The sequence below is a fragment of the Clarias gariepinus genome, chromosome 26, assembly GCF_024256425.1.
Source record: "Clarias gariepinus isolate MV-2021 ecotype Netherlands chromosome 26, CGAR_prim_01v2, whole genome shotgun sequence".
NCBI lineage: Eukaryota > Metazoa > Chordata > Actinopteri > Siluriformes > Clariidae > Clarias > Clarias gariepinus.
In genome coordinates this window covers 1,726,915-1,742,603 of record NC_071125.1, presented here as the reverse complement: position 1 = coordinate 1,742,603, position 15,689 = coordinate 1,726,915, and the positions used below count along the sequence as shown (strand labels likewise).

At 38.9% G+C, this 15,689-nt stretch overlaps 1 protein-coding gene across 1 annotated transcript in view; it reads right to left on the bottom strand.

Moving 5' to 3' along the window:
• The window catches only part of mtmr11 (myotubularin related protein 11), a 31,989-nt gene extending 22,143 nt beyond the window's left edge, over nucleotides 1-9,846 (bottom strand). The window contains exon 1 of the mRNA XM_053487912.1: nucleotides 9,446-9,846. Coding sequence (XP_053343887.1) covers nucleotides 9,446-9,499 — 54 coding nt within the window. The 5' untranslated portion in view covers nucleotides 9,500-9,846. The remainder of the gene's footprint in view (nucleotides 1-9,445) is intronic.
• Between the last annotated feature and the right edge of the window lie 5,843 nt (nucleotides 9,847-15,689).

The following is a 15,689-nucleotide window of genomic DNA, read 5'->3' as shown; positions in this document are numbered from 1 at the left end:
AATTCTCCAAACTGACATGTGATAATGTTCATGGAAGGAGTCTCCAGTGTCGGAGGTACTGCTGTAACGTTACCCTAAAACACGTCATAAATATATAAAACGGTTGTTGATTATTTTCCCCTAACAACAGGCCACCGTGTGCTTCTGCACGTCAGACGTCAGGTCTGCGGGGGCTCGGTCACATGATCGCCGCTTTGTCTTCGTCTCCGCCGTCTCCTAGAGCGTAGTCCGTGTTCCAGCTTCTGTGGTGAGAGAATGCCTTCCTTACGTCCTCACTCTCTCCTCCTCCTCCTCTGGGAAAAACTGAGTGTGTGGAACTCAGCAGGTCGACAGACTGAAGCTCACACTGTTACTTTATTACTCTGCCACTATGACGCACAATAGGCCTCTGTGCTGGGAGACGGTAAAGGGCCGGCGCAGACGGGACTTTGTTGTGCTTTATTTTCTCCGTGGTTGATGAAGGACAGAGGTGTGACCTCAACACCATTTATTAGTAATTATTTTAGGATCAATAAAACACGCCATGAATATTATTATTATTATTATTATTATAATCCTCGCAAATTCCGCACTACAGAATGTTCACGGACACCAGGGGAAGCGTTCTGTAGGAAAAGGGAAACCAGCATTGAAAACAAACCAGTCGGGTTTGATGATGCTGTAAACGCCTGGCTCGTACTTTTGCAAAGAAGAAGATTTTCTCTAACAAAAAGTTACGCCCAGTTGTGCATTAGTTTTGGTACTGCCCTGCATTTATACCAAGATATCACAGTGTTTTAGGAAATCGTGGCATAATCCAGCACATCGAAGTCGCAGCCTCAGCTGTTCGTGGATTTTTTTAATGGCTTTTCTTGTGGGAATATACAGCATCTTTTTTTTTTAAATGCTAAACTATTGAGAACCATATTTGACTCATTTTGTAACATAAATATTGATGTAAATTCAGATAAATTTCCATTTAAAATATAATACTGTGTAAATCTTTGTAGCACTGTAAAGAGAACACACCGCGACCGTAGAGGAAAACACAGCTTGTGATGGTGAATTATTACCGTATTTATCCTACAGTACTCAAACCAAAGAAACCCGCTTGCATGAATTACAGTACATACAGAGGGGTAACATGGGGGTTTTACATTCAAGCACTGCGGGAGACTCAACAGTGTACAGTACTGTACAGTATACGGGTTTACCTTCACCCAATATTATTTTATTAATGGTAACGTACTTAACCTGAGTTTAAAAAGTGTTTTGGGGGCATGTTTTGGGATTAAACTATAAAAATAGGCATTCAGAATTTGTTATTTTTAAAGACCAAATTCCCCTTTTTATTGCACCAGAAACATAACTCCGCCTATTTTTCAAATCGACTGGATTACGTCCTCATCGTCACATGACTCTGCTGTCAGCAATCTTTTACCGAACTTAAACATACAGGAATCATGGTTTAATTCGAAGAGGATTAAAGGTGATAAAAAAAAAAGCTCTTTAAACTTCATTGTAAAATGTCCGTCCTGTGTCAGCGCTGAGCTTCGAACAGCTCAGGAACAGAATTCACAACGTCTACAATGAATTTGTCATTTTTGGGGATCAGTAACTAAGTGTAAGTAAGTGATCTGACTCGAGTTTAAATGAGAATGCTACGACAGATGAGTTCAAACAATGACCTCCTAACACACACACACACAAGGCTTTGATCACAGCACTGGAACTCGTTTGTTCCTTTGATGGTGGCACGGTGCTCGAGTCTTCTTTGTCTCTCCGACCTTTACCCGCCCATTGTGTCGTTATAAAACAATAACCTGCTGGACGTCGTTCTTCCGGAGCCGAATTCACAAATCCCTGCTCACTCTCTCTCATTTTGCAGCACTTAAAACCTGAAACATCTGTTTGTCACTATCGTCAACGCTAATATTTATCTTTTACGTCAACTAAGAGACTGCTTAGCATACCGAAAGGCCTGAACTTCTCCTCGGAACGCGAGCTACTGGAGTTCTGAACAGGGCTGGTGGTGAGGGACGTTTAACGCTTGATGCTGTTGAGGAGCAAGCTAGCACTTTCTTCAATAAAAAAGCAGAAATGGACAAGTAGATTAAATCCTATTCATTATAATTAAATATAAGCATAATTACACAACTAATAATCTCAATCTATGTAGAGAAAGTTTCCCGCGTCATCTAATTTTTCCGTTTCATTTCAGTCAGAGACAGACACAAATGCTTCTGCTTCTTCCTGATCTCTTGAAGTTAGAGTAAAAAACTTTTTTTAAACAAAATTTCACTTTCTATTCCTTTTCTCACCACAAGAGGCAGCGTTGCAAACAACTGATTGTAAAAGTTTTCCGCTCATCTATTATCAGTGCACGTACTCGACTTGTCCAAGCGGGTCTAACTTAACAGATCGGTTCAAACTATTTTTCCAGTCGACAGATCATGAGACGTCAGACGGGTACGGGCTCACCTCTCTATCGACGTCACATTACCTTGAACACACATCCTTCTAGTTTATACTTTAAGAGCAATGATACTGCGCCAGGCGAACACTAGAAATACCAACGAGCATGTGTTCACCACCACCATTGACCCAGTCTGTTTATTGTTTCGCACTGTGCTATTTGGTTTTTAAAAATCATGACTGCCCCCTGCTGGACCGGAGCCCTAAGAAGCAGCCGAGAATAACACAAAAGCTAATCTGTTTTGAAGTGCGCTACTGACTGATGCTCAAATCCCCGGAGAAGCTTTACACTCCATGCTGTTTCAGTTTCGCAGGATTATTCAGTCACTTGGCTGTTCTTCTCTCTCTCTCTCTCTCTCTCTCTCTGACTATGTTGTGCCTGGCAGGCATAGAAGAGAAAAGTTCCAAGACCATAAAACCCCATAAACAGTAACAGAAGCCTTTAAAGAGACGATCTTGAAGGTGTGCCGGGGCCTCATCACGCTGCGATCGCTTTCTCGACGCACCTGGATCGAATGTAAACCCTGCTTTACGCTGCCGTCTAAATATTTCAAATATGGCTCGATCGTTGTAGAGGACAGAAACAGCTGTAGAAGGAATTCATGACTTTACAAGAGTTTGCAGTCGTGTCCACTCATTTCAGAAGAAATTCGTCACTCGGTCACGGGTTCTGATCTCAGTATGATTCTTTTGTGCAGATCGGAAGGATCATAAATAAAACCAAAAACAACAGTGAGGCAAGGTGAAAGCCTGCTCTCAGGTCAGACGTTACGGCTCTCAGGGTGAGGGTGTGTGTGTGTGTCTCACATTTAGACCAGTAGCTTTTCTCAGCCTTGATCTCCCGCCACAAAGTCGGGCCAAACCGAGGCACAGGCTAACACTCTGCTCGTACACAGCCATGCGAAAACAGTGCGTGCTTGCAGACACTCAATACCCTGGAACATATGAAATATCGCGACAGCCTTCCATGAGCCAGACGTTATGTAGTTCATGCCCTTCGTGTCTGATTTATACGAGGTGATGACCTCCTTCACACACTCACAACGCCACAGCTACTGTACGTGTACGGCGTGTGAGCGTACGTATGAGGAAGACGTCTTCCCTTATAGCACGGCTTCACACGTCAAAGTGGATGAACGTCTTGGCCTGGTTGTTAGCCGGTAAATGATGAAGGAGAGGCCCCAGCAAATTAGGAAAGTAAAAACGGCGGGATCAAAACTCAAACAGTGAAAGATCAGTACGCCACACAAAAGAATCATGAGAGAGCGTCGAATCGATTGTGCGTCCTTGTTAGTCACTAAACAATCCAATACCAGGTGTCGCACGGTCTGATCAGATCGGGACGTGTTCTTACGCTACAACTGAACCGATAAAATATTTTTACAGCTTTGAAACAGAGAGGGCAAGGACGGCCGACCTGATCGTAATCAGTGGTTGTGGTCATTAACAATTGAGTGCGTCCGTCAGGGAGGAGTTCCCTTCAGTGAGCACCGAGGCGTGTTGCTTCTCTAGTGTTTCCATATTTAAATGGAACATTCCACAAGTACCTGTCACTGAAATACTTTAAAGGTTAAAGTTAAAAAATAATCTGCTGATCTTTAATGTAATCAGTGATATTATTATGATTTAAGGTTGAAGCCCACGTTCACGTCTGTCTGTCTGTCTTTCTGTACAGCAGAACTCTCTGTCTAACTTATTAATACAAAGAAATAAGACAAATACACTCCCTGTTCGGTAATCGGAGAGTGAATCACAGATGAGAAATGGAAAAAGTAGATAAAAGGATAAAGATGAAGTTTTGTCTTAAAACCACTCCAGCGTGTTAAAATTCACTTATACCACTTCAGCGTTGTTATTTCAGCCAAAGTGAAAATATGAACTAATCCCAGTAAAAATATTCACTTTATCTTTTCTAATTAATATCTATTGGTGCAGGTGTTTGTTTACATTGAGACAGTAGCGCATTAGTAGATTATTTTAAAGTAGATTATTAAACCCCACACATAACTGTTCATAACATCACTTTTACTCCACATTTTGATTTGGGCGCATCACACTGCGCTCTCAGTTCAGGTATTTTACACCTCTGACTCTGGAGATGTGGACACGTTTGCTCTAATGACTCTAATGACCCGTGTTTTCTCTCATAGCGGTGCTTCACATGACTGCTTGTTATTAGCACCGCAGTTTCGGAATATATGAGACAAACTGGTTTTAAACTACCTGCAGGAAAAATAAACATACATTGATTTGTCCATTCATCTTAGAGGTTGAGTTTTCATAGTCTACATTTCCTTGATGCATTACTAACGTTTGTGTCTTCTGCATACTTTATGTTCTGTTAAATGACGCGTATCGCCACGCCCACCCTGAGGGAAAAGGCACCACATTCGTCCAAAAAAAAAAAGAAAAAAAAGCACCAGATGCTATGACACAATCTGGCACATAACTGCTCATAACGTCCCTTCTACTCTACATTTGGATTTCATTTATGGCGCAGGTTTAACTTTAGAAAAATCTTCTCCCGTGTGGTCTGTCTAGGAGGCATGTGGTGACTGGGGACGGTTCCACTTTACCATGAAGACAGTCCTGTCCTCGGCTGATGCAGACAGCTGTTCTCTGAGGACTCGTTATCGCAGTCATTCGATAGTTCAGGACTGTTCAGGAGTTTCCAACAGTCTACCTGACCCTGCAATAACGAACTTCATATTAACTTAAATCATCTCCTGTTATACTGAACTTCCAGCCTCCTTGAAAGCTGCTTTGCGACAATAACAATTGTTAAAAACACTACACAAAAAAAAATTCTGAGACTGGTTTCGGTTCCTCCAGTGTATGAAACGTAATGCTCTCATTGAAAGAGCGAGTTCTGTCCAATGTACAGAGAAAGCCATTCTTTATAAATATTCATACATACACTATATTCACATGTATATTTAAAAGTCCTCACTGTGTCCATTTCCAAAACACGTTTGCTATTAATGACTGTCTGGTCTCCAAAGTGTAAAACCACTCGACTATGTCTATGATCTAGGCAGCGACCCCTCGCCTGAAACCCCCCCCCGCCAGTGTGAACACACTTACACAAACAGCACAACAGCTTTCAGTTCCTCTTCTTAGGCTACCTAAGAAACACTTCTAGACCACACGGAGCTGCTCGACAACATTCACAGCCGCTCGGTGCGACAGAGAGAGACCTCGACCGCAGACCCCAAAGTGACCAAAAATACAACGAGAGACTTCGATAGACGTCGCCGCTCAACCGACACTTCCGTGCACTTCTGTAGGTTCACCACCAAGGTGTGATTTTTCGTGAGCTAGCTCTTCTCTGTGCTAAGGGAAGAAAAAAAAAAAGCAAAGGACATTTTAAAAAAATCAGTCAAGTAAAGATCATTACACTGTGTATCGTGGTGACGCGTTCTGATGAAGAGGAGTTTCAGTGAGTTTTATTCATCACGTTTGAAATGTCCACTTGGGAAGTTCAACACCTCCTCTTCGGACCAATCAGAATCCAGTACACGGCGCACTTTTCTTCTTTTTCGTTCATTCTGTTCTGCCAGAAAAACGACACGCATTCCTCAATTCGGGTTTCTAAACTCGGCACGCGCTGACTTTTATCCTAGAAATGGATGGAGCTGGCAGGATACTGCAGCAGAGGAAGGAAAATAATTCACTTCTGTGTGAACTTCAGTTTTATCCTCTATCCAACAAAATCACACACACACACACACACATCCACACAAGCAAGCAGGGATTCCTTTTTAACATCCATACGCATAGCTGTGGTAAAACCAACGCATCACGTGCTCCCCATCTTTTTTCTCTCTTTTGACTGCGGTTGCCATGGAAACAGCCAGATGTTGAGACCATCAAGGCCTTTCGTGCAAGTGTTAAACGAGGAGGGTGAGGGGTTTTCTTAAAATAACCAGAGAGAGGAATAGAAAGAGGAAGAGCGAGAGAGCGAGACAATGTTATCTCTCTAGGTTCTACTGAAAGTTCTAGGATGAGAGAGATCAGAGAACTTCATTTCGGGTTTTATTCGTAGACAGACATCATGACTTAATGCGCTCATAGAAATCCCAAGGTCGATTTTAGGTCTCCATGGCAACAGTGGTGTGGGAAGGGACCGTAAAACACCCGGACTCTAACCGCACACGAGCAAGCAGCAAAGCGGCATTTTATTTTCCAAGTGAAACGGAGCCACAATGAATTTTTGTTCTCGTGATTATTTCAAACATTAAATTTAAATAAAACTGTCCAATGCAACTTTTAACACACTCACTCACACACTATGTGTAATTTGGAAAAACCCATTAGCTTGATCTGCATGTCTTTGGACTGTAGGAGAAAACCCGGAGAACCCGGAGGAAACACGCCAAGCACGGGGAGAACCTACAAACTCCATGCACACAGACCTGAACTGAGCCTGGACTCGAACCCTTGACCCTGGAGGTGCAAGACTAATCTGTTTATTACCCCCATAATAAATTAAAGGCTTATGCAAATAAATAATAGCACAGGTGCGTATCGGGATTTTAATTTGCGCGCATGTAATAGTGTAGCGCTAATTTAAAGTTGATGGAAGGAGTCTCCAGTGTCAGCACTTTCACTTTTAAATTCAAACCACGATTCCTCAGACCGACCCCACAGCACCTTAAATTTTAGGGAGAAAAAAGACGCCCCTGCTGAGTATGGAGCTATTAGCAGGATTGCGAATCTAATCGAAGAATGAAGCTTTATATATAAAACTACTTCAACAGTTCTCATTGGAACTGAAACAACAAAACACTACACAGGCCACACCCACAAGCAGGATTAGTGATTTGTAACCCACTAGCACACAAAAGTACATCTCAGACACAGTTTCCATGAGTGTAGCAAATAACACAACAAACTCGGTTTTGTTTTTTCACCGAAGCACTCGGCGAGCAGGAATTCAGGTTAACCCTCGAGACGAAAGATTACAGGCTCTAAATAAAGCAGACGTTTAGTGGCACTGTACGTGGCAGGAACGTCACCCTAACCTCGGGGTCTGAGCTTCCTAATTACTGTTACTGCACAGGCAAAATAACACACAATAAACACTCCTCTCTAAACTCTGAAAAACAAAGAGGTTTTGAAAAGAAATAAAACATAAATATACACCAGAGAATTCGAAATAAAGACTATAAAAGAAGAAAAACAACAATCATGCAATTGAAAAATGTTTTTTTTTTTTACCGCTCAACCACATCAAGCTTGTTGGGCTTTGGTTAAAAAAAAAAAAAAAAATATATATATATATATATATATATATATATATATATATATATATATATATATATATATATACATACACACACATACATACAAATAGAAAAAAGTTTCTTAAAGAAATAAATCTGGTTTAAATAAAAAAATATATATTTTTTTGTACTAAAATGTTTAAATGAACTTGATTTTATGTTTAAACTTTTAATTAACCTGCATGAACAAATTAGTTTATATATTATAATTGGGTATTTATATTTGTGGTTAAATTTAAGCAAGCATCATTTATTTATTTATTTATTTATCTGTAATAAAGATTTTTTAACAAAAAAAATATATAACTTCAATAAAAAATAAAATAACATTGGAAAATCATAACCTACGAATTAAAAATGTAAAATATATATATTTTTAAAAATGGATATAATGCAACCTGCTCACAGTTTCAGCTTACAGTTTACTGAGAAAAAAATAAAATAAATTTAACAAAAGTCTGTCATTTGTAAAAAAATCTTCATTAAAGATTTCGTGAGCGCCACTACGACACAGCCAGGACACAATAGTACAGTAAGCATCACACAATATTCTAAAATATTAAAAAACAATTCTGGTGTTTATGGTCACACTGACTGATGACACAAATGCGAGAAAAGAAATGTCATCGTCATTAGCTTTAAATCACAGATCTATCAGACGAGATTTGATTTTGACAGCGTGCTTAATGCTGATCTTAGAAGGTGTGGAATTGGGGAAAATCTACCAGACATCGTAAACGTCTCGAGTGATTAATGACATGCGGCGGAAAAGGAACGGTGCGTAAACATAACTCCAGCTCACATGACTCACCTGTGATATTTTGACCCAAATTATATATATTTTTTATAACGATAAATTTTAAAAACCAGACTAATCCTAAACCATTTCTTGAATCAGCTATTCAGGCTAATAAAGAAATATAAAATGATAACAGTTTCGATTTTTATTTTATCCATTAAGTACATCACTCACTCCCTGTCTATACCTCTTTATCCTGTGTACAGGGTCGCGGGGGCCTGGAGCCTATCCCAGGAGATTTAGGGCATGAGGTAGGGTACACCCTGGATGGGGTGTGAATTCCCACACATTACTATCCTAATCTGTATGTCTTTGAACTGTGGGAGGAAACCAGAGTCCCCGGAGGAAACCCAAAAAGCACGGGGACAACATGCAGACAGACCCCGAGACGGGAATCGAACCCTCGACCCTGGAGGTGCGAGGTGACCATGCTAACCTGTAACCACCGCACCACCATAAGTTAATCACGATAAATAAAAAACGATATATTGTTCAAGTCTGTAGAGATTTTTTTTAAAAAAAGCTAAAAATATATCTTAAACTGTTTCAACATTTTGTTCAAGTTGAAACAAACTGTACACATTTCAGCCATAAACTTTTTGAAATATTTTAATAATTTAAGGTCTAACAAGAATGTGCTCGTGCATAAAAAAAACATAATAATAAAATTTTAATTCCTGTATAAAAAGCAGCATTGTTTATAAAAACTACAAACAATCAAGAGAATTCTCATGATATTATTTACAGAGGCAAAAAACAAACAAAAGAAAAAGCTGAACACTTGTCTGTGTTTATACATCACCTTATATTTATTGTTTTTAAATTGACTTTGTCGTTTTTAAGGGTTGTCTTACATCTATTTATTTAAAAAACAGGATTTATTTATGTTGTAAACAAAAGGTCTTACCTTCAGGTCGGGCATCTGCCTCACTTTAAAGGTCGTTTTAGATCCAGTCAGCATTTTCCCCCAGGATTAATTATAACACTCAGATACAGGATTAACACAAAATATTCCGGATTAAGCGAGTAAATGTGAAGAATATGAGTGTAAATGTGTTACACTCTGCTCCATCTCTCTCTCTCTCTCTCTGTTTATAGAGTAAACCTAGAAAACAAGCTCTTTAACGCTTTAACTCCTGCTCCTCGGCTCGGTCAAGCAGCTGCTTCTTTCTCTAAGCTCCATTTTTTCTGTTCTTAACAACAAAAACCTCCAGACAAGAGTTTCAGGATTAAATAAACCTAAGGAAATGATCTACGGAGGCAGAGCTCTCGGTGTCTCTGCGCCTGCGCCATGGTGAGAATGCCCCGCGCGCGTTACATTGTAACCAGAAAAGAGAGAAGAAAGGGGGCTCGTGCGCGCGCGCCTCTCGCGCTCTTAAAGGGCCAGCGCGCGCGACGGACACGACAGTTCATTCAATGAGTCGATTCACTTCAAACGATTCACTGGTTCGGAATCGTTTAACAGTTTATTCGGGATTTTGTCAACACAAACAAATAAACAAACAAACAAACAAACAAAAAAAAACAATTTGGCTTAATTTATCGAGATAACCTTAATGAAATAAGACAGATATAATACCCATTGGGGCTGTAAACCTACACAATAAATACCACACATACATATATTAAAGATGTATTTATTTTTCCAAATGTGCACGAGACGGCATGCACGCGAACCAGGAAGTGTTTAGGAATATTAATATACATAAATATTAATAATATTACAGCTGCAATATATTAAAATTTTGCAAGAAGTCTGCATCGACATACAGAGCGTTTTTGGTAAACGAACAAACTGAACCACTGCGTCAGTGGAAAACCAAGCGAAGCTAGTTTTTTGTGTTTTTTTTGTTTTAGTTTTTTGCATTTTTGCAAGATTAATAAAGACAAAATTAAAGAAAGTTTGCAAGGATGGTAGCCAGAAGAAAAGAGAGCCACTTTCAGTAAAATTAACAAATAAATTATTGCTAAAAAGCAGCGGGTGCAAAGAGGAATCATACATTAAGGTTAAGTGAGCTTTAATGTCTATTTATTTCATATTATCTTCATTTATATGCCTTTTCTAAATGTTTTGATTGTTTTTATATGCAGAAATATGATTATAGTGGTCTAAATTGGTAATATCAGTAATACTTTTGGGTGGCAGGAACGGATTATCTGCATAATCATTATTACCTAAGGGACAATGCGTCTCGCAATACAAAATTTCAACATGAGAACTCGCCTCCGGAATGGATTAGGTTGGTATGCCGAGGTTCCGCTGTAAATTAATTTAAAATATTTATAAAATTGTACTTGAGAGAGGATTTCCCATGGTATAGATGCGGTATTGGTTTAACTAAATACATATTTAAATTATTTAAAAACATTGAACTGTTTGACTTTACATTTATTGCGATTTTGTGAGGGAAAATATTGACCTTGTCAATGCAAGCACACACACATGGTACATCCCAAAGTGCTTTATTCCACTTATACCATCACATCATTATCGACACGTCAGTGTAAGTTTTTTTTCTATTAAAATCGTAGTGTGTGCGCCTTGCTATCACTCGTCTAGAATCCACCAACAGGAGGACGGCCGATAGCCGACAGTAGCTTCGCTTCATCACACCACCCCAGTGTCCATTATTTTACAATTATAGGACAAAAAAAAGAGAGTTTCATGCAGCGGTAAAAGTGCTCACCGCAATTACCTAGAGAGCGGCAGTTTGATTCCCGGGTGATGCTACAGCCTCCGTAACTGGGAGTCAAGAGAGAGCAGATTGATCATAGCGACGTTAGGCAATCACAGGTGTCTGTGAGCTCACGCAAGTGGAAGGGTTTGGATAGCACTTGCCTCCGGGCGTGTTACGCTACTTGCTAGCTCTAAAGGATGCTAGCTGTGAGAGAACACAATTATAAATAAAATGGGGGGAAATGGAAATTAAATTCTACAGTTTCACAAATTCTACAAATAAATACATATATATACAATTACATTTGTATAAAAAGTGAAGAATTTAAAGTATTTTTTAAGCCATTTAAACGTTAAGAATAAAAAAAATTACCATTTTATTTGACATTTTCCAAAATAGCTACTTCATGACACGCCTAAACAACTACCTTAACACTTCCTTCACCTCATAATTCTCGCGCTCCTACATTCTCATAACCTTCTCATAACCAAAACCGTATTTTCACAGATAATTGCGCAGAACCGATAACCTTTTTACCTTTTCACGGCTGTTGCACGGAACCGTAGATGTTCTGCGAGTCCTCCTGAGCGATACAGCTTCAGCAGCCGTCCAGATCCGGCCCGATCTGATCTGACGTGCCGTGAGCTCAGGACTCTGTCAGCCCTCCACTGAAACGGATACCTGCAAAGCCAAAAAGAAATGAAAACCGACCCCGAAGCCATCAGTGCCCGCATGACTAATTTATCACACTCTCGCTGAGAATTTATTATGGTTGATAAAATTCCAGTGCTGGTATTCTGGAGCGAAGCCAATTTAACCACCCAAGAGCGATGATTATACAAGAACGGGGATTTTACACCGAGTCCAGCTGCGACGATAATAATGAAATGTGGATCAGTGGAAAAGTTACAACTTCTAGTCCTGCTCCATTATAGGGCTTTAAATCATGTGATCAATGCATGAGCCTCCCTCAGTCTCTCCTGGTGCCGGAGAGGAGTGTTTATTTATTTATTTATTTATTTATTCCTGCATCATTTTATTCCACAACTTGACTGTGATCTGGTTATGGAATAATTTTATTTGACTTGACGACTGATGAAAGCAGATAAAGGATACAGATATGAGGTTTAAAGGAAGAAATGACTGAACACCACTTCTACACACTGCATTCAAGTGCAGCTGCAAATCAGATTCATATACAGATTAAAGGGCACCTTTTAATGCAAACTTTTCAGGATGGAGGAGTTTTTTCATATTTTGTCTTAATAAATTCAAGAAATTAAATGAATAGAGAGTATAAATGTTTGTCGGCGCTGAGAAAATGTCTCAGTTTTTTATAATCCTTCAGGTGTCACTTTAAACTAATCCCATGTGGAAGGAGTGAATTTTTTTTTTATAGTTTAGAGATAACAACTATAGCTGATGACATAAATAGCTTTGCTCAGTTACAATGTTAAATGTTAAACTCTTATATTTTAAGTTAGCATGTATTGTTTAAATGCTAAAACTATATAAGCTATAAGGAACGAGATATATTTAATTACTCGTGGTCAGTTCAGATGTGAAGGTTTACAACTAATGAGTTAGGACAAGTTTCAAGATCTTAAAATGGTCATTTATACAATCGTGATTAATATATTAATATTGTGACTGGACTGGACATTTTAGTATATCTTCTCTATATATAAGAAGATACTATAGAAATAAAACTTGGATATATTTTAGGGTCGTCAATGTGCAGCTTGTATAACAGTGCAGATTTACTGACCTCTGTAAAATAACTCAACATACAGTATACATTACTGTCAAAATAGCTGGCGACAAAAGTAAGTACACCCCAAGTGATAACAGCTGTACAGTACATCTTTAACTGTGCAAAGTCACGTGACCCATTTATTATGTCCATGTGTTTGTCAGTGGACGAGTTTGTCGCCAGACCAACAATCCAGCATCTGACATCCAGCAGCTCCGTGATATCATTATGGAGGAGTGGAAGAGGATCCCAGGAAAACATGTGCAGCTCTGGTGATTAATCCAGGCCCAGGAGGATTAAGGTCGTGATAGATAACAATGGTGCTCACACTAAATATTGACACTTTAGACACAGTTTTGACATGTTCACTTAGGGTGTAGTCATTTCTCTTAATAGTTACTTAGACAATACACCTAAAAGTAAATGTTGCGTTATTGTTAGAGGGCAGTAAATCTGTACTGATATACAAGCTGTACACTGACTAAAGTATAGACAATGTTCATTTCTATAGTACTAGCCTGAAATGTGAGGAGTGTACTTAATTCTGTGAGATATTGTATATAATAATCATTATATATCTATAATTAAAAACAAACCACACTGTTTAAATACAATGAGAATTTTTATTCAAACGGTGCAAAAGGAAAAAAAACAAAACAAAAACAACATAAAAACCAGATGTTTTTTCCATCTAGATTGCAATGTCACAGCCTGCGCCTGCCTCGTAACAAACAGAGAATGATCAACAACAACAAAAAAAAAAAAAACTCGTATACGCCAGATTAACCAGAATACACGAGTAGTCTCGTTGAATGAATTGCATCTGTACATGCAACAGTGTCAGTCTCATGCAAACCGCTCGTCACCCGCTGCTCGGTCACGCACGTGAGAAAACATGGTATGAACAAAAATAAAAATAAAAATCACGGCGAAACGAATCCCGCCGAGTCGAAACAAAAGCCCTGGAGGCGTGTCAGCGACACCGAGCCGAGACAAAACATCCTAGTTTTGGAAGGAAGAGAGGAAGAAACAAAGAACGACCTTCAGGAAAAAAAAAAATCTTATTATAAATATATAGATATATTTTTTCAAATCATAGCATTTTAGGTCTTTTAGAAGAAATTAGTGTTTGCACAAGAGCCCAAGAGAGTGGAAGAGGCTCCTGGTGGTCAGCCTGAAATCTCCCACACCTGCACACGCGCACACACACACACACACACACACACACACACACACACACACACACACACACACACAAATACTGAGTTCTTCATTCCGTCGCCTTCCTCAGGTCAGTGTCCTGCAAACGGCGTACATTCTCATTGTTAAAAACACTGCTTTCACTTTACAAAAATAACTCAAACTTATATCTTACAACTGTTGCTTTTTTGTTTTAAATTTCTATATAGGAAAAATAAAAGTTTGCTGATTGTGTCGTGTTCGCTCTGAAGATGAATAAACAAAACAACAACTAAATAAAGACTAAACAGCTGGCTTGCTTTTCTTTGCAGAGGGGTGAATTTAAACCGTAATACTTTAAAGAGGACAGTATAATCTCTCTTACACACACGCACACACACACACACACACACACGGTAGGGATGCACCAAATCTGATCATAAAGCTTAAATTGCATGTTGTTGGGGATCAGACTGGAATCGGAAAACAATCCGTCTGATCTGTAGTGCTTTAAGAAATATCAACCAGCATCGCAGCTGTTAATTTTAAAGGATCCGAATAAATTAGACTAGCAAGACGAGGCGATGAATTTTATTTAATCAAAGCCAGTAACGCATCATCTAGATAATGTAACGATTAACCTGTACACGAGTGCTGCGGAAAGAGATCAACGTGACACGTGATGCCTTTTCTCAGGTGCGCAGGACGTATAAAAATCCTCTCCACGCCCACAAAACTCCACAGGAAGGAAAACGGAGCTTTAAGTCGTTCCATTACTTTTGTCCTAATTCAACAGCTAGCTTTGTTTTCTGTAAACATAATTATTGGGGATGGGGTACAAGGGAAACAAAAAAAAAAAACGATTCAATTACGTATCACGATTCTTTTGTATGTTACACTGACTAGAAAAATCTATTTTTTTTCCATTGAGTTTTGAATGTATATACAGTACGTTTGCATTTAAGGTGGGAAAATGTTGCAATTCCTCAATAACCCTGCTCTCTAAACTGGTCACACTTTGGTAGTCAACATAGCATCCTGTGCGGTACTAGCAAATTATTTGCTATGTTTGTTTCGAATTTTATAAAAACCTATAAAAAAAAATATACATCTCATATCGTATCTGGACATCGCAATACCGATCCAATCACCGCCTGAGTGTCGGCTCGTCTGGAACGACTAACGTGCATGACCTCGCAGTAGCTTATTAACAATTCTACAATCTTATAATGTGAAGCGAGTTTAAATGTACGTTCACTTTTTTAAAAAAAATTTGCTTTGTTTGATTTGCCTTATAAAATAAACAGATCTATTACCAATTCAACTAAACAAATAAAACAGCTAAGATTTGCTTGTAAATTATTTAGGTAGAACACTTTGGAATTCTCATAGGATCCTAGCTCAGAGTGTTTCTCAAGCAGAACCCTTAAAGAACCCTTGCTTCTCCGATTGTATGCTTATTATGTTTGTATTTTTTAAAGATGACAAGACATACAAGGAAAGATTTGTTGGGAAACAAAAGTATCTACTGACCTGTAACA